Genomic DNA, 25638 nt, shown 5'->3' on the forward strand with positions numbered 1-25638 from the left:
TTGGGAATCCGACTAATATTCGGAGAGCTGAAATAGTGGCGGTCAGTATACACTATACAGATGCCTCAAAGAGAAAAATAATTCAACTTTTTATTTAATTCTCGAAATTTTTCCTCTTTTTACACAGCTAACGATATAATTTGAGGGAGTCCTGTGGACTCTTTACCCCCTTCTAAGGACATTTTTTTAGGAGTCCCATGATTTTTTTCAGGGGTTTTTGACGCGTGGACTGCCGATATTTACAAGTCTGGTCCCAGGTTCTTCCTTGCCTAAATCGGTTCTAGGTAGCTACGCTAAGTTATTTCTAAACACGATCGCTCCTTGTGAATTGTGATACCTTCACACATTAGGTGGTTTTTTTCGCTTGTCCGGGGACAAAAAGTGTAAACTTTTTACCCTAAGACGTTTTATTCGCCTGTTCTCGGGGTAAGATTTACCCAGTGCCGCTTGTAAGAACCTTGAGATTTACCCTGTCCCAAATTTTGTTTCCTTGTTCCAGAGCTCTAAGGTTACACCTTATACTCCTCCTCGAAAGGAGGTGTAGAGGGAGTAATCTAGCTTTGTTGTCTGCTTAAATTTCGTTTCACGAAAACATGACGGGAAACTTTCTATAAATAACCTTTAACCTTTAACTACTCCCTTCTTACTCCAACTCGTTTTTTTCGTCAAGACAGAATTGAAGTAAAATGACGTCATATGGCTACACTTTTTAACCTGCTCAAAAAACCCAGAACAGACGGAAAAAAACACCTAATTATAGCAGTCTATTTTCCCGGAATGAGGGATGGAAATAATCGTTTTTGGGCTTACTACGGTAGCAGTGACGGCGATCCCGTGGGGGCTCTGGGGCTCGAGCCCCCACAGAAATTAAATTGAGGAAAAATAGCAACCAGGGTAAAATTTATAATATAACTGCCTTTATTTGGGTCGAATTCAGTCTTTTGACAGAAGTTATTTTGAGATTGCAGATGCGAGTAGCATTAAGATGATATAACCGTAAAATTGATTTCGATAGATTCGTCCAAACAGAAAATCGCCCCGTCGTGTACCCTATTTTACCTCAAATACCTTCGTTAAGTATGTGGCCAAGAAGGGCTTAATTATCTAGCCATGTATACAGATATTTTTCTAAAGATATCGACTTAACTTTTATTATCAATGTAATCCTTGCCGGATGAGATATTATAAAGAACACTTTTAAAAATATATAGAAATTTAGAGCTGTACATTTTCTTGCTTCAGTTTTAGGTATATGCATTTTTGGATGAAAAAATAATGGCCCGGGCCCCCACAGAAATATTTTCCGATCGCCGCCGCTGTACGGTAGTTCAGTGATTAGCACGTTGATTAACTTTCACGATTTTCTGTGAATTAGACAGTCTTTAAAAATATAGAGTGCTAGCAGTTCATGCGTTTTTAAAAGTTAGTGACGTCACAGTCGTAGCTTCCGTAGTGGTTTTCAAGAAAACTCGCGTTTTTTCTCAATAGGTGTTTAACATTGGTGACGTCGCAGGGTTTCAAGCTGCTGGCACTCTATAGTTGTTTATATTCTTAAAAATTTTTATTTAAATGCCGCGCCGTTCAAAATTCATGCAAAAAATTATAAACCAATCATTTTTGTCAATTTTACAATTTCGACTGCTCTGGTTTTAGAAGCAGACGACTTGTATGCGGCAGATAATTTTAAATCTTCTTGACTAAAAAAAAATTCAGTATGTTTAGACAAAGAATTTACTCAGTTATGTATCATAATTATAAAATTATTCAATCAAATATTAATAATTATTCCAGCGAAGCTAATATATCATCAAACGAAGCTTATTGCATAGATTTAGTTAAGTAGGTATAGTTTGATGCTAAGGCTAAATATTTGTCAGCAATAAATTTTCAACTGGTTTTGACATTTTGCACAATTCTTATATTTTTTAGGAAATATGATTATGAAAATTACTTATCATGTTTATTATTACCATCTAATCTAATGAAGTCAGCTTTCGCAATTCGAGCGTTCAATGTTGAATTAGCCCTGGTAATTTCTTTTATGAATATTTGCTTCTCCGTAAGATTTAATTCTTTTTGTCTTTAAGATTAGAGATATGGTTTCAACTGCACATTTGGGACAAATTAGGATACAGTTTTGGCTAGATGCATTGGAAAAAATGTACAAGAAACCTGTAATAATATTTACATATTTTTTATTTTTTATTTTTCACTTTATTCAGTATTAACTTCTAAAATCTCAATAGTATAAAGTTCCTAATCATCCAGTCTGCCTGGAACTTTCTGAAGTAGGTAAATTTACGTTCAAAAATCTCTGATAGACGTACAATCTTATATAGTTTGCATTTTACATAGGCTCAAAAGAATCACGGTCTTTCAAAAATGTGGCTGAAAAGGTTAATCGAAGCCCGGGTAAATGAAATAGAAACAAATGAAACATTGGGATTTAATTACTTGTTATGACATTATTAGGAATCATCCTTAAATGATAAACCCTTCCTAACAATCCAAGAACTTGAAAATTACTCTGAACAATCTGTCACTCCGGTTTACTACCTCACCTTAGAAGCAGTTGGTATAATGGCTCATTATCTGCAATTTTTTTACTTTTGTGACGTTTTTGTTGTCTTAGGAGTTAAAGACGTTGATTCAGACCATGTTTCTAGTCATTTAGGAAAAGGTCAAGGAATTATCAACTGTTTAAGAGGTGTTGTTTATAATGCTTCTAGAAATCGAGTTTCAGTTCCGAATCAACTTCTAGCAAAAGTAAATGTCTTTAAAAACTGTTTTGAAATTATGTATTAAATGATGATTTTTTAATAGTACGGTGTTTCTCAAGAGGCAATAGTCAGAGGTAAAGTTGACCAACAAATGTGTGATTTATTTTTTGAAGTTGCTTCAGTCGCCCATGAACATATTGAGGTGGTAAGTACAATTGCAGTCTAGGGTTACATTCAGTAACACTCAACAGACTCACCGTTGAGTAGATGTTGAGTCCTGATTCGCAGTGTACACTTTCTCACGTTTTTGGTTTTGATGTTGCCCGTCCATTGAGCAACAAAGTCATCGGCTGTAAGAGCAGGTTTTTTCATTGCTCAATGGTCACGTGACGTAGTAGCATGGAGGAAGGCTAGCTGCTGAAGCTGTGACAGGCGATATTTGACAAAATTAACAACAAGCGTTCAACCAGATCCTACATCAAGTTTAGCAACAGTCTCAATGAAAATAATTTTCCAGATATTTTGTTGACTGTTACTGAACGCAGCCAAGATTTTGTTGAGAAATTTCATATCTTGTTAATTTTGTAGGTTTTATCAAAGTACAACGAGTTGCCAAAACCTGCTCATGGAATACTTTTGCCAGTTGTAAGCGTATTCGAGGGAATATAACCACTATGGTTTCTATGGTCCCCCAAAATGTTTATAATATTAGTTGCTCTTTGAAATTTGCCTTGCTGCTTAGAGATTTGTTGTGGAGGTAATCACTAATTGCGTTTTCCATTTGACTTCTTGAGAATCGCTCCAAATTCGTCACTAATCGCGTTTTCCATTTGATTTCTCAAGAATCGCTCCAAATTCGTCACTAATTACTAGGGATGTGCGGATAATGTTTTTTGGTACCGGTTCGAATATCAAATAGCAGTTAGATTTCAAATTATAGTTCGGTTCGGTTATCGGTTTATGGAAACTTCGATAACGGTTATCGGTTTCAATTTAGATAAATTTCGGTTTTCCAAATTGATTAATCGTTTTGTCTCAAATACAAATCTATTAATTGTTTTGTTTCAAATATAAATCGATTAATTGTTTTTATTAAATATACTATACACTGTATTGGCGTTTTTCATACAAAAAAGGCATTAGCCTAGGCTTATTCGAAAGTTTTACCGTTTAGAAAGATAAATGATTACTAAAAAAGAAGGTCGTTTCTGTTCCTTGTCTTGGTGAAACTGGCAAAAGGATAGTAAATTAAACTAGAACTGTTACTAAAATAGATAAAACGACATGATTCTGTCCTTTGTCTGTGAGACCGTGAGAGAAAGAAGAAAATCAAACTGAAACTAAAAACCGAGAGCGGGCGGATTCCGTCCGTCAAAGTGCGTGACTTCTTTTCCTCAAAGCGCGCGGCTTTGCCCCCCCCCCCTCCCTAATCAAGCGGCTACCTAACGTGTTTTAAAGATTCCTCTGACGTCACTTAATCTCTCTGCTCACAACCTTTACCCCCTAGGCTTTTCAGTTGATAAACCGGCTTTAGATGTTAAACTAGCTCGGATACTCGATAAATATTTTTTTAATTCGGATATTAAGTAAGAAATCCGAGTAATCGGTAAGACAATCTGTGTAAACGCTTAATCGAAAAAAAAAATATTATTTTCGAGTAGTAAATCGATAACCGAAATTATCAAATACTTTATAAACCGCCAAAATAAATTTCGAACCGATTTCGATTTATTCAAAAAACACTATCCGAAAAATGCGGTTCGATTAACCGAACCGATAAGCCTTGGTAAATGATTATCCGCACATCCCTACTAATTACATTTTCCATTTGACTTCTCAAGAATCGCTCCAAATTCGTCACTAATTGGTAATTGCGTATTCCATTTGACTTCCTGGATGTAATTGATCTCACTCCAATTGAGAGAGAAATTGATCATGACTCGAAAATTTGAGCGCTTTATTTCAGAATTCTATAGTTCTTTTATTAGCTTAACAAAAAGTTAAGGCTGGGCGAATAGCATTTTTAGCCTATCAAGACGAATATCGAATACTCAATAAATTTCCCATCGAATACCGAGACGAATAGTAGTTTTTGAACCATATACCGAATAGTTAGGCTTAATACAAATATTACCTTATCCAATACTATACCGAATATTCGTCGAATACTATACCGAATATTTGTCGAATAATATACCGAATATTCATCGAATAATAGGCCTGAATACTGGAATATGCTACATTAACTTCACCATTATCCTCAAGATTCATTTTTGGACCAGAATTTAGCTAATTAAAATAAGTTTAATTAACTTATGACAATAATTTTACTTTATTAAAAATATGGGGATCCATACCTCAAGAACAACAAGTAGCCTAAGGTATGAAAAACCAAAAGGAAAAGACTACAAAACAAAACTAAAACTATTCTGAGTAGTCTACCTTTACTTTAAAAAAAAACCTGAAGGGAGAATAGTTTTAGTTTTGCTTTTTACTTTTTCGTTTTTTATACTAGACTAGTTGTTTCTGAGTCATGATCTCTATTTTTTTTAATAAAATAAAAATTTGTCCTAAGTTAATACGCTCGAGTTAAGGCCTTTTCACACGAGCCAACTTTTTGATCCAACTAGATGAGTCAACTTGAGTTGAGTCAACTAGTTGGCTCGTGTGAATAAAAGTTCGATGAGTTGATACACCAAAAATGTGCGCGAGAAAAAAATGGATCACTGATCCATTTTTGCTGACTCAGCATTTTGATTTAAAAAGTTGGCTCGTGTGAAAAGGTCTTTAATAGAACTTATTTTCATACCCAAATTCGGCGGAGAGCCAACTGACCAATGACAGCGATATTTTATAACAAAAAATTTTGAATTTACTAAGCGCCGCCGACCTATACGTCAACCGCCAATTTCTGAGAGCTCTACCGTAGTAATCCCCTGCCCCCCCCCCCCCCCCCGGTTATTCGTCTTGATATTCGACCGAATTATTTGGTTAATTCGGTTATTCGCCCAGCTATTTTGTCTTAGCTACGCCACTAAACCTGCTTGAGAGGGAAACCATTGTGGTAGTTTACATGAGTTGAAAAGGAACATGCAAAAAAATTGCACTGAACAGACTGTGCGTGTTGGAACATGCAAAAAACTTCCTTAAGAGTGCATTTCGATACATTGGTCTGTAAAAATCAGCAGATCATTTATTCATGGGAGTAGATCCAAGCATGCAAATGGCACCTGAAAAGTTGATAGGGGTGAACTTAAGCGCAGTCAAATGGAAAACGCTATAAAACTGTTGGGGTTTTCCATAAAGAACCCATTGAAGGTTATATTCCATTTAATAAGATTTTCATTGTGTTCAGAAATAATATCAATTCATATTTTGCAGTTTTCCTGTAAAAACTACCTTAAAAGGCTGGAAAAAGTAAACTTTAACGTGTTCGACAGTAAAATCCAGAAAAGGAATAATTGGTTGCCTCTAATTTTATTTGGAAATAATTTACGGAGATATTTTTAAATTTAAAAAATCATAGTCAAATTAATTGGTTTTAGTTCATGTTATTTCCGAGAGATGGCGGATCTGTCGCGGTTAATATTTCGTTTTACTGACTTCCGTTTCCGTTCGGGAAAACAAATGGCGGAAATAATGCTAGAACCGCCGAAGCAGGAGATTGATGCTATCGAAATAACTGAAAATGATAATAAAAAACCTACCAAAAAAAAGTATTTTAGGTCTAGAATTAATATTTTAAACTCGCATAAAGATTGGGAAAGAATAAAACAGCATTGGACAGATGTACAGCTTTTCCAACAACGGAAGAAAGCTAGGCCCAGCCGAAATCAGGACCCAGGCTTGGACACATTATGTAAGCGAAGCGCTTCCAATTGCATTTTTTTGCGGAAAAAAATTATAATCGCAGAAAGATGTTCTCAGCCAGCATTCACCTCAACCCGCCTAAATCAGCATTTTAGTGACCATTTGCTAGAGACACACGAGAAATTTTGTGATTCTTGTTACTTTGAGCCAGCTTGCCCTGAGTTTACGACTGTGAAGACCGAAGGTCTTGATAGTCATGGTGATGGAATAGTGGCCAAGGAAACCTACATAGTTCAACCAATTAATAACCACACAGCTCAACCTGTTAAAAACCACGTATCGTTGTTGAAAACAAACCAGATTACTTGTACACTTTGCCACAAAATCTTTGGTTCTAGTTACCTTTTAATTGACCACATAACTAAGCAACACGTAACTCCTTTAGTTTTATTTGGCTGCCCATTGTGTGATAATACTTTTACTACTAAGGAACATTTAAACCTTCATTTGCCATCTCATAGCGCTGGTTTTATTCAATTAAACAATGGTGTTCCTAGTCTGATTAACATTCATGCAACTCCCACACCAGCTCCTATAAATAAACCATTATTACCTGCGAATGATCCTGAGTTAATTGTACCAGATGCCAATGAAACGGATGTTTGCAGTCTTTGTTCCAAAGAGTTTGAAACAGAATCCTTGCTTTTGCAGCATTTAAGCATGCACACACTGAAAGTCAAATTTTGCTGCCATCTTTGCAATGAATGTTTTTTTGACAAGAAAAAACTTTTCTCTCACTATACCACACATAAACGAAAAGATGTCTACGCTCTCTTGCAACATACAAAAGATCCTGTTATTTCTTCAGAAAATGAAATTAAGAATGAAGCAATTGTCTCCAAAAAATATCCAGAATTTCTGTGCTTAATTTGTCAAAAAGTGTTTTTTGAAAGAACAGATTATCATTTAAAAAACCACCACCAAGGAGTTCAATATTATGTATTTAATTGTCACATCTGCGATATGTATTTTGGAAGCATGGACGAAATTACTAACCATTTTGGAAAGCACTGTAAAATCCCCCATTATGACTTGGAAGTTGAGAAAATGAAGCTCCGAAATTCAGAGATGAATGAAGATGATTATCCTTTTCAATGTCCCCTCTGCCCAGGAATGTTTAAAAGTAAAGATTTGTTAGATAAACATGAGCAAAAGTGCGGAAAACCCGCTGTATATCAATGCTCCTCGTGTGATAAAAAGTACTCGTCAAAACAAGCTCTTGATAATCACATTGAATTTAAGCACGTTGCTATGGAAAAGAAACTACATTCTTGCAATCTTTGTGGGCAATCGTTTAGCCAGTTAAAGTTCCTGAAGAAACATGAGCTTCGTCATCGCGCGAAGAAGCATAAATGTGAGGAATGTGGTAAAGGTGAGATTTATAATTAATTTTTATTGCTAAAATCATTTTTTATGATTGTTAAGGTATTTCTATCTATTTAGGACCCTTTGATCGTAGAATTTTGAAGCAACACATGAAAACTCACAAGAAGCCCTGTACATGCGGCGATTGCCCCGAATGTAATGAAATTAAAGAAATATTTGCTTGCCAGATTTGTAAGAAAGTATACAAGACTCCGTATTTGCTTAAAAGACACCACAAAATTATTCACGAAGGAATATTTACTCTGAAATTTGTATGCCCTATTTGTGATAAAAGGTTTAGGGAAAGTGGAACTTTAAAGCGTCACATTAAAACACACGAAAACATTTGTAACTGTGGGACTTGCGAATTTTGTAAAACCCGTGATCCACGCACGCAATGTAATGTTTGCTTAAAGCTTTTTGCCACCATGCACCATTTAAATAGACATAAAGTGGTACATACGGGGGAAAGAAATTTTGTGTGTGAAATATGTGGCAAAGGTTTTAATCAAGCTGGCAATCTTAAGGTTCACGTTAAAAGTCATATGAGACGGATGGGGAAAGAGAAATGAACATTTATTTCATGTTGAAGTTTAAGATTATGTTACTGCATGGATCAACTAACTAGTTAATTCTTACATGGTTGCATGTAAAGTTTTTGCAAAATAAATGTTTTTTTTTAAGTATGCCTACTCAATTTTTTTCACTTTTATTGGGCTATTTGGGTCTGAAATTTACTTGACAGCATTTCTATTCGAAAGTATTAATCTTGGAATAACTCAGAAGTGAAGAGAAGCACATTGTGAAAAAGTAAATGATAAGAGACTTAAAAGTAGTGTTGGGCCCAAACCGATATGAAATCGGTATCGGTCACCGATATCGCGATTTTCCCGATTAATCGGTTCGCGTCTAAAATACCGATTTTACCCGATTATAAAAAAAAACCTTCCGATACCAATTTTACCCGATTTTTTTCCGATTATTTAAAACCAATTTTCTTAAAGTCCTGGTAGATTGCGCCACTAACCTTGACCATTTGAAGTTCAAACTTCAGTTGCGGCATGGAGAAATGGCGGTGGAGAGGAAGAGACGCCGTTTTCGTAGATCGAGATTTTTTTAAATCGGTAACATTAGTATTGGACCATTGATAATGAATTGTAAAATCGGTATCGGTGAAAAATCGGTATTAGTGGACTTCGGCAAAAAATCGGTATCGGTGAAAATCGGTAAAAAATCGGGAAAATCGGTATCGCTACCGATTTGCCATATCGGTAAAAAAATCGGTATCGGTATCGGAATCGGTTAAATTACGATATCGGCCAACCCTACTTAAAACGGTTTTAAAATTCACAATTTATTTATTTAAAAAATCCTACGTTTCGGAGAATCTGTTCCTCCTCCTTCAAGGATTTTTACAAGTCTGACAGTATAATGGTAAAACAATAAATAAATTGTGAATTTTAAAACCGTTTTAAGTCTTTTCATTTGGAATTACTCTATAAGAGTAATGGCAGTGCTACGTCACACGACGTCACCCATGCTTTTTCCTATTCATAAAAAATTCGCGCCCACAATGGCGGGCAAGGCTAAAGCTACGGAGTGATAATACCAAAAGTAAATACGGGGAGAAAGTCTATCACTGCCTTCAGATTTTACCTTCCACCATGCTTGACACCCTTTTTAAAGAGCTAGTGATCACGTGAGATTTCTAACCAATAAGGATAGCACATTACTCGCGAAGTAGTGCATTGCTGCGTTGGTGGTATTCCGGTCCGCGCTCAAGATGAAAATTTTGAATTTTATTCCCTGGCAACCATGTCACCGCCTCGCTATTTCAAATAGTCTCTCTGTCAAATGCTGACCATTATTTCCTTCGATAACGGTTGATTTTAATTAATAATAACTATATCAATTGTAAAATAAACAAAAAAAGCTCGTAGCTATAGCTATTATTTCAGTTAAACTTGCAAATTGTTCGGCCTTAACATCGTAGATTTACCAATTACGCAATTAGTCCCGATCACTGCTCTTAAATGGCGCCACGCTCTCCACGAGTTCTAGTTACGGTTTATTTCTTTTCAAAAGTCGTGTTATTATTTTTAAAATGTCGCATTTTAGTTTCCATCATATATCTCCTTTATTTAGGAACTAAATTAAACAAATTATCGAAACCAAAAGTTTAATATTCACGTATTTTATAGAGAACTATTTTTCATCGGGGCGGAGTACAACCGATACCTTTGTGTCCCTGTAAAGAGGCAAGGGGGAAGTCATTTCCGAAGCCCAAAAATTTTAACCCTCAAATAAGACGTAGTGCGGTTGGACCCAAGTGCCAGACTTTCTCCCCCTATTTAATTTGTTAATTTTTGAATAGATAGATTAAATAAGATAGGTTCTATAAGTAATTGATAATATAAACTGTAAGTAACATAAAAACAATAAGTATGTCAATTTAGATAAAATTTTCACCGAACTGATTTTCAGAGCTATTGCGCAATCAAGGTTTAGTTTTCAACACAGCCCCTAGGGTCTAAATATGCCCAACGCGAGATATACTTCTAACATAAGTAATATTAAAAACTAAGTATGACCAAGTTGATTTTCAGAGTTAATGTGCAACATGATTTAATTCAGCAGAGAGCACCCTAGCGTCAAAATATGCCTAAGCCGAAAAATACTACTATAATATTCTACTCACAAGGAGAGTACCCGAGGTGTTTATAGCCGATTTTGTTCAAAGTCGGGCGTAATGTACAGTAGATCTATATGAAATTTCCAAAAAGGAGATGTTGCACTACACAAATATTGGTCTAAGGTAGAAACTAGGGGAGGGCTCTTCAGGCACATTTCTCAACGGACCTTGCTCCAGGCCAAGGTTTATAGAGAATTATTTGTAGCTCCAGGCAGACTCTTTTTATTCTATATCTCTTGGTTTTACTCCATTCCACTAGATGGCGCCACGCTACGGGTGTACGGCCTCCCAAAAACTTGCATATCTCCATTAGCAACGCCGGAGCCTAATAACGAAGGCTCCGTAAATGGGACACCAAAAATTCGAACGGGTAAGAGGTTAGGGATGTTGAGTGCTAGAGAGCGGTCAAATCCGAAACGCTAAAATTAAAAACTATGCCCATTTAATAGACTCAGAAAATTTGCTTAAAACATGTACCTACGCCCATGCAGGCCCGTTGCTTTTCCAAAAATCGATTGCGAAGAAAATATAGTGCGGGGTGAAAACCGTCATATGTTGAATTTCTAATACTATTTCATCAGTAAAATATGGTCATTCAATAGGTAAATAGGCTATTTTGAACCATAGTCCCGCCACATTTATTCCACTTTTTAGTTCCACACATAGATATAGGAAACGTATATAAAGGTCTAGATAAAATATTTCAAAGGGAGTGAATACGGAGGTGACAGCTAGCAGAAACGCGGAATTTCTGCAGGCTATCCTTATAAGGCGCTATCTATCGGTAAGAAAGCTCGTGCTATCGTCGCGAGAGCCATTGTCTCCAGACCTGCTTAAAAATTATACTAAAAGTCACCAACAGATGGTGTCTAAAGACCACGGCCTGCGGAACCCAGCAAGCACTTAATACTAAAAGGCTAAGAGAGCTCGCGCTCTTGGTCACGTGTCTTCCGCGGTGTCTGCTAGGTGTCAATTCCGTATTTTATGTTAGGCTTAGACGCCCCGAAATTTATCTAGACGTTTATATACATTTCTTATATCTATGGTTCCACCTTACCAAAGTTCATATTAAGGGGAACTTAAAGGTGCAAAAATTATTAGCCGTAAATAATTAATTATAAAGATATACTAATTTTAGGCTCTCTGAATTCGAATCTAGGCTACAGAGCTATATAATATGTTTGTGGAAACCGATCTCTCGATTCACATCGGGAAACTATGGTATTAGTTAACAAGTTACTACAATTTTTACATTTCATTGAAGATTTGGCTCATTCGAGTCTCGAGTTCTTTAAAATTGGAGTCATTCGAGTCTCGAGTTCTTGAAAATGGTTTCGAGTCCTAAATTTATCTGTAAGCTAAATTAAAGCAATTTGCCTTGAAAGCAAAATATAGGTAACCTAATGATTTATTAAATTCAAGGCTAAATCTAAAACACCCTAAGCCAAAGAGATATAATGATAAAAAAATTCTTATTAATACTATATTATTACCTGACCTAAGCCCTATTTAAATTCTTTAATAATAAATATCAGTATAATTTTTTAACTAACTACTAAATAATAAGTTGAACAAAAATAATATTAATTTCAGTGGTGTAGGAACGGGGGGGGGGTACAGGTGTACAATGTCACCCCCTTGAAATAGGAAAGGGGTGCCAAATTGTTTAGGAAGGCGCGTAAAAAGCCTGCCGATGAGGGTGGCACCAAATTTAGGATCCAAGCTGTACCCCCTAAATCCAAAACGTTCGTACGCGCCTGATTAGTTTAATTTCCAAAATTTTAAATAATTGTTGGAGCCCAATCAAGAAAAGCTTCATCCTTAAACTCGAGTCAAGTTCGAGTAATATCTAGGCCTTGTCGAATGACTCTTGGAAGTTGGTAATCGTTCGAGCCCTAGAAATGGGAGTGGCGAGTACGAGTACCTTTAATATGTACTTCTAGTAGTATCATGAAATTATAAATGTGTAGGGCTGGCTCGATAGGGTTGCCAGATTCCAAGCGCTGGATTATCGTATAGAGTTTGGATTGTACTAGATTAAGAAGGATCGTACGGCTGAAAACCAGTCAATTAAGCCCAAAAGCTTACCTTTTATGTTGTATACTTTAGCTCTCCTTTATGTACGACAAAACACGTAAGAAAATATTTTAGAAATATTTCCAATTCGAGCCAACAATTAACCCGTCCCCACCTAAGAGCGTGTTTGGAAGTGGGAGTCTGGAATCTGGGAGATAACCTTAGCTAAAGATCAGTGTGCACCGCAATGTTTAGAGATATATAAAGGTTTCTGCTCTAAATAAAATGGATCGTACTTTGGATCGTATTTTCTCGTAAGATCGTATTTTTGCCGTACGATCCAGCCTTCGGATCGTATATCTTACCAAGGGTTCAATTATCGTATAAATATGATTCAGATCGTACATCTAGCAACTCTGTGGCTCGATAAAAAAATTAGTATCCTAGATGGCGATAGTTTAGTTTAAAGATTTATTTGTAACTCAATTCAGTCATAAGGATAAGCAATTCTATACATATTTCTGACTGCGACGCTAGCGCCAGAAATTTAAATTCGACAATGAACCAACCAACCGACTTGTGCTGAAACATTTTTAATTAATTTAGTTCTAATTTAAAATTAAAAGTCTTTGCCGTATTAGCAGATATAATTTAGCATTTGAAGGAATTTAGGGTTAATAGGACACCGTTTCAATGTTTAGTAACATATTTTGACAACAGATGGGGTAAGGACTTTAGGACTCCCTCAGTATCGTGCTGCATTGGGTGAGAAACGCTCAAATTAGAGGCGAGTGGGAGCATGCACGCTTCCAAACATCGTTTTTCAAATCATTCATATAAGGAAAATTAAAAAATATCCGTATTTACGTATTTAGAAGTGTTGAAACTGTAATAAGTAATATAAAAGCATAATCTATTAGGTGCTATAATTATCGAGAATGAGGGCTAAATTGTGACTTAAATTATATAAATTTGAAATGATTACCTATTTATTTATCACGCGCAGTGGTGTAGTCCTAAAATAAAAAGAACCGGGGCGCTATCTGGGTACGGCCAACTTCGATTTCGCGCGTAACCGAATTTGGCTGTACCGGCTGCTATAAATGTAGGTCCAACTTCGATTTTTAGCGTGATCGAAGTTGGCCGTACCTAGGTAACGATTTAAATTGTTATGGCATTTTTCTGCGGCCAAAATTTATCATAAATTCACACACCCTTTATTCGAGAAAAATGATTTACGAAATAGAAGCATGGCGCGCCCTGGAAAGTGGAAAAAAAGAGCAGGGCGCGCCCTGGCAAAATGGATAAACCAAGGCGGGGCGGGGCCCTGCCTTTGAAAAAAGCACCGGGGCGACGCCCTGCCCCACCCTGGCCCGACTACACCACTGATCACGCGCCATTTTCAGTAATTAAAATGGATTTAAATATTCAAAGTTTTATCTCCAAAGAAACCTTATTCTATAAAAATAAGACATAAATCGTAGTGCTCGGATTTCGATTAATTTTTATCCATGAATAAAATAAGTTCGGCGATATTTAAATAATATTTATTTAAATAACCAATAGTTGAATAAAAATTGTAAAATGTTTAAATAATCGAAATAAAAGTTATAAAACAAACAATTATTTAAAGAAATGCCACTTTTATTCAAATAAATGCTTGGTTGCGTAAAAAACATATTTAAATAAGTTAAAATGATATTATTTTTACCAACGTTTTTTAAATTAATCGGAAAATTTCAAATTTGTGGATAATGAATAAACGGTTTAAGTCTATTTGATCGATTCCCAAATGATCGAACGGGTCCCATTTGATCGAATTACCATTTGATCGAATTGCATTTGATCGAATGGCATTTGATCGAATGAAATTTGATCGAAAGCTACTATAGGGTAAAACAACTAGTTTTTGGGAGTATATCGAAAAGGCAACATCTAGTCAGAATGATATACAGTAGACTCTATGAATAATAATTATTTCTTTAAACTGTACTAAAGAAAAATAACCATAGTACTTCTCCATAAAAAGAAACTAAAATAAACAACAGAAATATGCATATTCAAATTTAATAAATTAATTAATTTGTTTACAATTTAATTGTCACGTGTGTCATTTCCGGGTACATCGCCACCTAAAACAGTGGCGTACTTCATTTCATCAAGGTTCTTTCTTTGACGTATAAAAAATCGTCAAAACAAACACATTTACCGACAACACGATAGTTAGATGCCATAGTAACAACCTATACTAAAAGATTCAAACTATTCTCCGCTATATTTATAATACAGCTAAAAAACAACAAAAATTCCAAAATTAATATAGAGAAAAAAAACCTGAGCGCAGTGACGTAGAAAACCAAATATTCTCTCGGACATAATTAATAGAAAGACCTATTAAAAAAACGAACTCTGTACCTAATTTTTAGCAATAGAAGGGCCGTGAACGTGGTCAGACCCCTCGTATACAACGGTGCATACGCGCCTACGGCGCGCGTACATCAACCTAACCTAACCTAACCTAACCAAACCTGACCCTATTTATATATATCAAAAACAGCGGGCCGTTATCGTCGATGTCATAAAAATTGCATCATATAGTGTATAAAGTAAAAATCTCTTCATCTTTGTGGCTTAATACAGTTAAAGCAATGAATTATTCCATCATTATTCCTTCTGCACTTCATATTGACATTCGGTAAAATAAAAACATACCAACTGGTACTATAAATACTTTTGAATTCGATCAAACAGTATTCGATCATTTGAAGACCTGTTCGATCTTATGAAACAAATTACAATTGGGATTCGATCAAATGGAATTTCGATCAATTGCAACGTATAATGATCGACTGTCGATCACATATTTTTCGATCAAATGGACCAACACCGAATAAACAAAGTCAGCGCCATCTAGACTCGATTCGTTGCCAAATATATATTAATATGAATAATATTTAATTAATATTGTCATGCTTACGAGTTACGATGGCAGGTGGCGCTAGTCTCACAGTAAGAAATTTCAATCTGCCGATATGTATATAGAGTTGCTTATACTTATGACTTGGTTGAAGTTCATCCATCCGTGAAATATTTCCTCTAAAAATCACCTTTTAGCTTTGACGTACCAAATGTAGATGGCGATAGCGTCTCCGTTAGCTTCATATGTATACAGGATGTTTCAAAAGGTTATGCAAATATTTTAAGGAGTTGTAGGGGTGAATTTAGAAGTATGCCGGTTTTTTTCTAATTTTTATTACGATGAGTTAAAAGAGCGCCAGAGAGCTTCATAGTGTGGCCAACTAGCCCCTGGAAGTAGGCTTCAACAAGCGCAAAACCAAGCAGCAGTGATTTTAAATACTGTTTAAGTTTACTTGTTTACGCTGGTTACCTCGATTTGTTTACAAAGTCCTTTTTTTCCTATCACACGAACCCAAACATTAATGTTCGCGTTTCGATGCTGCTGATTGGTTTTGCGCTTGTTGCAGCCAAGGGCTAGTAGGCCCGTGCATTGAAGCTCTATGGCGCTCTTTTAACTCATCGTAGGAAAATGGTGTAAAAACTTGCATACTTCTCAACTCACCCCTACCACTCCTTAAAATATTTGCATAACCTTTTGAAAAACCGTGTATATTATTTGAGATTATGAAGGAAAAAACGACTATTTTTGGCAAGAATAATTTATTTATAACATTACAACTAAAATTATAATTAACTACAAAGATAGCTGGAATTCGTCGACCTATAAAGGAAAGGAAAAAAATCACGATAAGAAATTCAAAAATATACAACGTAATTAGCCTTTTCAGTTTAATAGAACCACGTAGTGTCAAATGCGAGAAGCTCATGAGCTGCTGGATTTTCGTCTGCTAAGCAGACGATTTTTCAATAAAGCGTCTGCTTAGCAGACGAAAATCCAGCAGTTTATGAGCATTTGCCACGACGTGGCTCTATGTAAACTGAAAAGGTTAATTTCTACTATTTGAAAAACCAGCGCAGGTACGTGTTTCAAGCTAATAACATTTTTTCTTATTTCATTTTAACATTAATTTACTTATCTAAAATAAATATTTAATTTTAAAAATATAAAACGTGGTTATTTGTGAAAATTTTTAATTATATAAATTATATAGTTATTATATCGGGAAAATATAATTATATATATAATTATACGTTCTACATTTCACATCGTTCGGCGCCGTAATACACGCGGTAAAAGTTTAATCTTGATAAGTTGTACCATAAGTGTTTAATATTTTTACATAAGTGTGACACTTCCTATTCTTCACATGCAAAAGTGTTACTGAGAGCTATTCACAAGACAGACTGCATTACGGGCTTCGTCGCCGTTTTGCGTCCGCTTTCTAACGCGTCACACGTATCCTTTGACTTCGCCTCGCTATAGGCATATTTTCTTCTGGTGATGACGTCACTCCGTTACTAGCTCCCAGTAAAATATTCCCCAAAGTGACAAACTTATGGAATAATATTATAGACTTATGGTTGTACCCATCCGTGGTTGGGTTTGAAATTCGCGCCCATTTGCCAATTACCTCGATACTACTCACACAAAATATATGTTATATACTTTGGTTAGTAAATATATAAATATATAAACCACGAAATGGTGATTTAATTTTATGCAAACTTGCACAGTGGCGTAGCTAGGGCGGGATTTTTTGAGTTGTGCGTCCCCCAGAACCAAAATCCTGGCTACTATATTGACCTGACAAGATTAATAGACGCTTAAATAAAACCTGTTCAGCGATTTTCCTAGAAGTAGTAATACAGAGAGCCAGGACATATAATACTTGTATAAGCGTTATATTTTAAGGCGCACGCCGCTTAAAGGGAGTATGAACTTTAATGTTTATGGTGGATCATTGAATTTCGTATTTCTTCCACCGCGTTTAACAGAAGCTAGGGATGATTGGCGCTAGTTAGGTTGTCAAACAAGTCGTAGCAAGTATTAGCAGACGATTTTTCAATTTACTTCATAATCCCTTTAATATTTCGATAGAGAAAGGCTCATACAATTTTGCATGCGCCTCCCGAATTAAAAAAATGCGCGCGCGCTATCAACTTTAGCTTTACAAATGAAACTAACATAAACACGTGACTGTTTTATTCAGTGACTCGCGCATGCGCGTAGGGGAAGAAAGAAAAGGAGAGCGGAATTTATTTAAGCGCCTATTAGGTGAAATATTAGAATAATTAGGGGTTACCTTAGAAGAAAACTCCTGAACCTCTTCCAAAAGCAGCGGGAAATCCTCCTTCAAAACCGAGCCCGCGGTCAAGCCCTCCGAATCCAAAACCGCGTCCGAAACCTCTGTAGCCCAGTCCGTAAGAGCGACCAACGCCAAATCCGTTGTACCCCAATCTCAAACCAGGTCCGAATCCGTCCAAATCTCCAAAACCACCAAATCGGATTCCTCGATTCAATCCTCCGATGCCCAGTTGGGCGCTAGCCACGGCTAGCAAAACGGCCAAAGTCACTAAAGCAAACTGGACAAAGAAAACAGTTTACATTTAAAGTCACAGGTAATATGGATCAAAATCTTACGATGGTTTTCATTTCTTAGTATAACGATACTTCTTAAAATCCAAAGTTATGAGAATTTTTTAAATTTCCGGCGCTTTTATACCGTTATATTTGGGCTGTGTTAATTTATCAACCTGTAATCTAATTAGAAATTGTTCTTTGTTAAGCAATGCGGTCTGAAGGTTAGAGCATTGTCTTGCCAACTGTTGAATTAACGATGGCATTTTCATATTTAATTATATTTTAATTTTTTGGGTTTGATAGTCGAAAATTCGTTAAATTTAATTGTTTGTAAAATTTAATATTTTGAAAATTAATGAATGTTTTGAAGCGAGTGTTTTTGGTTTATCCAGAACATTTTACGAGGTTTCCAAATCTACGTGCCGAATATTATACGCAAAGGTACTGTTTTGACCTTGTATTTGGCGCGGACTACAAACTTTCCACCCCGGTTAATAGAATTATCGCTTCGCCTACCCTGTGTAGGCTGTTTGAATACTTATTTTTTTTGGGTTTTTTTTCTTGTACGGACAAATCTTAAGCATAATCATTTAACAATGATATTCAGTGGTGTGGAAATCCTTAACGTCCATTAGATTCATTGTAAGTTATATTATTTTTTTTATGGAAACTTCAAACAAGTTAAAGTACAGGGTTAATAAAATAAGTTAATTAAAGTTTAAAAAATATAGTTAGCAATTTTTTTCATTTCATTTCATTTTATTTTATTTTATCTTATTTTATCTAATTCATTTTATTTTATTTTATCTTATTTTATCTAATTCATTTTATTTCTATTTATTTCATCTAATTCATTTTATTACATTTTATTTCATTTCATTTTATTTCATTTTATTTCATTTTATTTCATTTTATTTCATTTTATTTCATTGTATTTCATTTTATTTCATTTTATTTCATTTTATTTTATTTTATTTTATTTTATTTCATTTCATTTTTTTATTTTATTTAATTTATTTCATTTCATTTCATTTTATTTCATTTTATTTCATTTAATTTATTTTATTTCATTTCATTTCATTTCATTTTATTTTTATTTAGAGTTTTGGTTTAATTTTATTTTTATTTCAATTTTGGTTTAATTTTATTTTTATTTAGTCTTATTGTTTTTTTATTTTTTTTTTTATTTTTTTATTTTTTAATATACTTAAAAGTTTTTAGGTTTAAGCCACTCCGCAGAACGAAGGGCGTTTATTTAAAAAACAAGAAAAAAAAATACAATCAATAAAAGAACCATAAAAACTTATTTACATATTTACAAGGTCACCACCTAAATCAGAGAACGAAATTTAAATTTACGTTGGGTCCATTTTCCTTAATTAAACCTGAGGCCAAAATTGTTGGGTATAAGGAGACACTATATTTCTTGAAACACTCTCTCTCCATTTCAATAAATTTACATAAGCGTTTGTTGAAATCTGTTTCAATTAAATGTGAGCTATTCCCTGCACCATTGTTCATTTTTATATTATAGGAAAAATAAATAGCGAGCTTACTTAATGCAAGCAGATTCCGGGTGATATTGGAAAAAGGGCCTGGGCTTACACTATACACCCAATATTTAATTTTATCCATTTTAAATTTTTTTTCGTATTTACAAATAAAAGACTCTAATTTTTCCAAGAAGCCTATAGTAATAGGGCATTCTAGAAACATGTGCTTTAAATTACCACTGGCATATTGGCAAAAGGGACATTCCGGTTTCAGGTTATACAGTTTAGAGGCCAAATACGGGGAAATTACGAAGCTATACAAGAGTCGCCATAATATATTGCTTTCGTGGCCTGTAAAGGAGTTATTCCATATAAAATTAGAGTTTATTTTTCTAAATCTATGTCTCCCGTTATATCACTTATTAAATTATACGGTTTTTCGATATGTGACTCAGGTACCGGATTTATAAATGTTTGTAATTTTGAATTTACAGTGTCCACTAAAACGTTCGCATTGTTTTCGCTGAAATTTAGTTCTAGCCGGATGTTGATATTTATAGGCGTTCCGAAGTTCTCAATTTTAAAAAATTCCGGCGGGAATTCACGTGCAAGGTCAGCTCTGATTAATTCTGCTTGTCGGGTTAACGCTCTTGTTGTCGCGGCGCTGATGTTTCTGCCCTCCTCGGAAAACTCGAACTCGTGTTTTTCGGTATTAAATATGTCTCCGAAAAAACGGAAACCTTCCGACTTCCATTTCGGGTGGTACAGGGTGAGGCTAAGAAAGGGACATCTCCAAATTGGATATATTAGTAGTGACGATAGATTCGGTGGCTTTAATAAGGTAATTGGCAGCGATTTCCAGAAGTAGAACAGGTTTTGATAATATATTGATAAATGGTCTAAATTTAAGTCTAAATTTTTGAGGCTGATTACGGTAAAGTCTAAGTTCATAGTGTTTGTCGATTTTAGATGGTATAGTGCGAATTCAATTTCGATAGTGTGGCCTTTATTCGTTATATAATTTTTTAATTTTGTGAAAGCAAATTTCTTCCATTGAATATTTAGGGTTTGTAGTCCAAAACCCCCTTCGCACGTTTTTAGCGTTGCGACTTTCCCTGTACACCAATGTTTTTTCTCCTTGGACCATATGACTTCCAGACATTTCCCCCGTAACGATTCTACTTGAGCGCTCGTTATTTCCACATGAGGTAGTAAGAAGTTAAACTTGCTCTGGATTGTGTTACAGATTTGGGCTCTAGCTTTATAAGATAATTGAGGAGCTATGCGCTTAATGTTTTCTAGGGACGTGTATACCTCTTTGGTGGTTTTCTCCACGGATTCCCTCAATATGTTTTTACCCGGTGTAAATGTTAAGCCAAGGATTTTAATTTTTTTACTGCTCCAGGTAATTCCTAAGGGGGCGTCTTTGCGCCCTTTCCAAGATCCGAGCCATAGCCCGCTACTCTTCTCCAGATTAAAATTTGCATCGCTAACCTTCCCGTATTGTATACACTCTGTTTTAATTATTTTGAACGCCTCCTCGGTTGTAGGGAAGTTAACGACATCGTCGGCAAACGACTGAACGATAAGTGGTCTGGACAAAAAGGGCAAGTTCACAGAGTGCGCTTCCAGTTTTTTTCTTAAATGAGCCAAGAATGGTTCAAGCGACAAATTAAAAAGGTACGAAGACAAGGGGTCACCTTGCCTTATGCCTTTCTTGATTTTAAACTTGGATGTTATAACGTTGTTTACTTTCACTCTCGCCTCCGCTGCCAGGTAAGTCTTCTTTATGAAGTTTGAAATAATCGGCCCAAAGCCTATATGGTCCAAGATTTTAAAAAGGTAATTGTGATTGACTCGGTCAAATGCTTTCACTTGATCCAGGGTTACTATAGCCAGAGGAAGGTTGTGCTCTTCGAAGTAGTCGATGACGTCGCGAAAAATCGTAATATTGGACCTAATGCTACGACCAGGGATGCTAGAGGACTGATCTTCATCTATGATGTTACCAATTACCTTACGAATTCGGTTCCCTATGGCCTTCGCTAAAATTTTGTAATCCCCATTTAAGAGTGAGATGGGTCGCCGATTTTTTAAAAGTCTTGGATCGCCTTGTTTAAAAATTAAAATTATAGTCGCAATAGAGAAGGAGCTTGGGATTGAGTCTAAACGTAATACCGACGAAAACACTTGAAAGAGTACCCCTCCAATTACTGGCCAAAAGTGCTGGTAAAATTCGTTGGTCAAGCCGTCGATACCTGGTGACTTGTGTTTTGTTAGATTTTTAACGACTTCATCGAGTTTTGTTTCATTTTATTTTTTAATTTTTTTTATTTTTAATTTTGTTAATTTTTGTTTCCTTTATTTTATTTGTATTAAGTTTATTTTTGTTTATTTTTATTTATTTTATTTTTTATTTTGTTTATTTTTGTTTTGTTTATTTTTATTTATTTTATTTTTTATTTGGTTTATTTATTTTATTTTACTATTTTTTGCACAGAAAGAAATCTTTAAATTTTCAGAAGTTAAATATTTAAATTTTGATTTACTATGTTTTTGCAATAAATATAAATATGATTGATATGAGTATTTCGCCATTAAATTTAAAATTTTAAAATTACGATAAATTTTCATATTTTTTTAGCGCATTGCTAACTACGGTGCTATAGCATTTTAATTGGGATTCTAAGTGACTTAGCTAGCTTGGAATTTCTTTGAAAAAAATTTTAAAGGAATGAAATCTTGAAATCATATTTAGGGAGATGAACACTTATCCCGCAAGAGATATATTATATTCTTCTGGTAATAATATGTTATCAGCAGAATCAGGGACGCGGAGAGCAAGCCCGGGCCCCGGTAAAATATATTTTCCTTGCCCTAAAAAGAGCCGTTACTAATGGAGATAGCGATACTTTTTCGAAGAGAAACCTAGGATGATTATGCCTCGATTTGTTTAAACCCGGGGCCCTTGATTGCACGGCCCCGGTTATTTGACCAGATTCCCCCTCTCTTGTCGGACCTGAACAGAATCGATAATAGGTTAAAGAAATATAGATAATTAACGATTTTCATAAGAGGTTTTATTTTTTTTTAAAAAACACGGTAATTTTTCTAAACATATTAAAATAATTTTATTACAAGAGATTCGCTCGTTTCTGGGTCGCTTCAAAACCTATTGAAAAATAATAACAATTTAAAATTAAACCTAATTATAATAGTATATTGAAATGAATCACGCTTACGGTTAGATTATTGTAGAAAGTTTATCCGATAAGTCCAGCGCTTCCGTAACCACCGATGCCATTAATCGAGTTGAGACTGTTGCCGTAGCCGTTATTGTATCCGTAGCCGTAGCCGGAATTGTAGCCACCAACGTTTCCTCCCAAGGAACCTGTAAATATTTATTCCCATGATCATCAAATCATTATTTTAATTTTAACAGCTGATAGAAGTATTCAACAGTCATTTTATTGAAGACGAACTCGTGACCGCGCGTTACGTCATGTAAGTTGTCATGTTTAAAGCGCCATCTGTTGTAGTTACTAAGAAACTAAGATTTAATTATATTATCCCATCTTTACCATGCAATGTAGAAACGAAAAGGGCACGGGAGTAAAAAATAAACCGAAACTTCGTCTGTTAAATAATAATAATAATAATCAGCTAGGCTAATACCCAAGGCACCACCTTAGGCCCAAATCATCTAGTGACTTATTATGTCTTTAAACAGGTGGCCGGGTTACAATGCGTAGGAGGGTGGTGACTATTACCGTTAACGTCTACAAGTTTTTATGGAACTACTACTAAATCCGTTATATAAAAATAAACTAGTCAGAGCGACTATGACACTCTCAGTGGCCTTTAAATTTTATCCTCAAACCAATGGGACAGAAACGAAACACATCGAATTGATCCAGTCTGATTCCCTTTAGATTGGCCGCCCACCTGATTTAGTATTTATTTACATATCAGATGGACGTCGTTGAATACCCTGTTTAGATGAAATCCTGATGTTAACCATCCTCACCATATCCTCCAAATCCACTTCCGATACCTCCAATGCCACCTCCGATACCTCCGATGCCTCCGATACCTCCAAGGCCACCTCCGATACCTCCAATGCCACCTCCGATACCTCCAATGCCACCTCCGATTCCGCCAAGTCCACCGTAACCAAGACCTCCTAATCCAATTCCTGGTAAGAGACCGAGTCCTCCGAACCCGAGACCGGAACTCAAGATTCCAAGTCCTCCGAGGGGTAAGCCTCCGCCGATTCCAACTCCTGGGTAGCCAATGACTCCAGCGGTGGTTACGTTGACAAAGGCCAAGGTGAAAGCGACGAGAGCAACCTGGAATAGACGCAAAAACATTTTTTGGGTTGCGGCTTAATGGGTGTAACCATTTGTAATAACTTCGACAAATAAAATATTGGACCGACTTTAGATTGCCCGCTTGGTTCTATTTAAACAGGGCCGCTTGTAGCGCCACGGTGGCCGATTTTGGAAAGATTTCCACCCAAATATTAAACACGTATCCAATGTTCTCCATTAAGTCAAATACCTCTAGCTCCGTCATCTAACATTTTTACAAGTGTGCTTTGTATTTGAGTATAAAAGGTTCGCGATTTTCTCGGTAGGAGCGCTGCCAGCGAAGGTTTTCGCGTATGATTTGGATCCTTTAGTTTATTTGTTCGAGTTAGTACGGTACTTCCCATTTTCATTGTATGCCGAATTTCGTTACTTGAGGTTAATCGAACCAATTCTTTGGTTGGTTTAACCTCTGAGGTAATTATTAAATGGTTTGGTTCTTGCATATTTGAGTGCTTCGATGCTTAACAAATCACGCAGGCGAGTTTCGTCTTCAAAGGCGTGAAAATACTGCAATGGTTTTTGTTTTATTACAGCTCTATAGCGAATTCCATTGGATCTCTCGTATTGCTTGAAAACACCTTTAGTGAGGTTCAATGGAATACGCTTAAAGTGTAGTAAATAGTATACAACGTGAGCTCTAGTTTCCCAAGGTTCATAAAACTACTCTAGATTTAGTGTTTGTAGTAAATTTCAAAAATCTATTTTTCCTTCCTTTGTACAACGAAAATTTTAAAGCTTTAGTTTTACCTCCATTGTACAACAAACTAAAATATAAGAACTCTATTTTTCCTTCCATGGTACAATTATAATATGAGAGCTCTAGTCTTCCTTACAATGTAAAAATATGAATACTCTAGTTTTCCTTACACTGTAAAAATATAAGTGCTCCAGTTTTCCATATATTGTAAAAATATAAGTGCTCCAGTTTTCCATATATTGTAAAAAGATTAGTGGTCTAGTTTTCCTTACATTGTAAAAATATTAGCAGTCTAGTTTCCCTCCATTATACAACTATAATATGCGAGCTCTAGTTTGCCTTCCGTTGTACAACGAAAATATTGCAGCTCTAGGTTTCCTTAGTTCTAGTTCTCCTTCTTTTGTATAATAAAATATTAAAGCTCTAGCTTTCCACCTATTTTATAAACCATATAAAAATAGTCTAATTTGTAATTTGTATACAACATAAATTAAAATAATAGAGCTTTAGTTTCCCTTTAAGAACCGAAGACGACTCTACTTGTAGTTGTTTAACGCTAAGGGTACGAATTACTAAATATCGCAGTTTATTTTCTAATGTAGAAAATACAGTTAGTATATTTAAATAAAAGAATGATAACGCAATGAAGTAGCTAAGATTTCTGTTTCCCCAAAAATGCTAAATTGTATCCACGAAATTTTTAAACATTTAAATGAACTAAAATACCCAACAAAAGCAAATGAAATACTTACGATGGTCTTCATAATGTAATCCTTTTTTTGGTGGTGTCTATAACTAGATGACAGAAACTACTGTGATAACTTTCGGACACCAGTTGGGTCCTTTTATACTCCTCGAATTAGTTGAAATAAACGTTTAGATAGGCATATTTTGTCGAATTAAATCGTTGTTGAA

At 35.3% G+C, this 25638-nt stretch overlaps 3 protein-coding genes and 1 long non-coding RNA gene across 7 annotated transcripts; 2 read left to right on the plus strand and 2 right to left on the minus strand.

Annotated features, from left to right (window-relative positions):
• Positions 1 to 1676: 1676 nt before the first annotated feature.
• sicily (NADH dehydrogenase (ubiquinone) complex I, assembly factor 6 homolog sicily) lies at positions 1677 to 6240 on the plus strand. Of its 4 annotated transcripts, XM_090168086.1 has the most exons (10): positions 1678 to 1839; positions 1930 to 2029; positions 2088 to 2174; positions 2247 to 2288; positions 2356 to 2412; positions 2473 to 2575; positions 2633 to 2766; positions 2824 to 2925; positions 3309 to 3365; positions 6102 to 6240. In XM_090168086.1, the coding sequence occupies exons 1-10, from the start codon at positions 1715 to 1717 to the stop codon at positions 6228 to 6230; spliced, it is 936 nt and encodes a 311-aa protein (XP_090024212.1). In that variant the 5' UTR covers positions 1678 to 1714; the 3' UTR covers positions 6231 to 6240. The 4 variants fall into 4 exon arrangements, with proteins under 4 accessions (XP_090024211.1, XP_090024212.1, XP_090024214.1 ...); XM_090168085.1 differs by having other exon boundaries at positions 1677 to 1839; positions 2473 to 2766; XM_090168088.1 differs by having other exon boundaries at positions 1678 to 1843; positions 1988 to 2029; positions 2473 to 2766.
• Positions 6232 to 8624, plus strand: LOC149951497 (zinc finger Y-chromosomal protein-like). Its single transcript, XM_090168084.1, has 2 exons — positions 6232 to 7962; positions 8034 to 8624. The coding sequence occupies exons 1-2, from the start codon at positions 6285 to 6287 to the stop codon at positions 8525 to 8527; spliced, it is 2172 nt and encodes a 723-aa protein (XP_090024210.1). The 5' UTR covers positions 6232 to 6284; the 3' UTR covers positions 8528 to 8624.
• A 7704-nt stretch (positions 8625 to 16328) lies between these two features.
• LOC149951498 (uncharacterized) lies at positions 16329 to 18266 on the minus strand. The gene is made up of 3 exons (XR_016480017.1): positions 18224 to 18266; positions 17886 to 18165; positions 16329 to 16402 (listed from the first exon to the last, which is right to left on the minus strand). It is a non-coding gene; the product is annotated as an uncharacterized LOC149951498 (long non-coding RNA).
• Positions 18267 to 22757: 4491 nt separating this feature from the next.
• Positions 22758 to 25519, minus strand: LOC149951499 (uncharacterized). The gene is made up of 4 exons (XM_090170268.1): positions 25476 to 25519; positions 23684 to 24005; positions 22899 to 23047; positions 22758 to 22828 (listed from the first exon to the last, which is right to left on the minus strand). Exons 1-3 carry the CDS (start codon positions 25485 to 25487, stop codon positions 22920 to 22922), a joined length of 462 nt encoding a protein of 153 aa, XP_090026394.1. The 5' UTR covers positions 25488 to 25519; the 3' UTR covers positions 22758 to 22828; positions 22899 to 22919.
• Between the last annotated feature and the right edge of the window lie 119 nt (positions 25520 to 25638).

This window comes from Leiobunum rupestre, chromosome 3, assembly GCF_980474605.1.
Source record: "Leiobunum rupestre chromosome 3, qqLeiRupe1.1.hap1, whole genome shotgun sequence".
Lineage (NCBI taxonomy): Eukaryota > Metazoa > Arthropoda > Arachnida > Opiliones > Sclerosomatidae > Leiobunum > Leiobunum rupestre.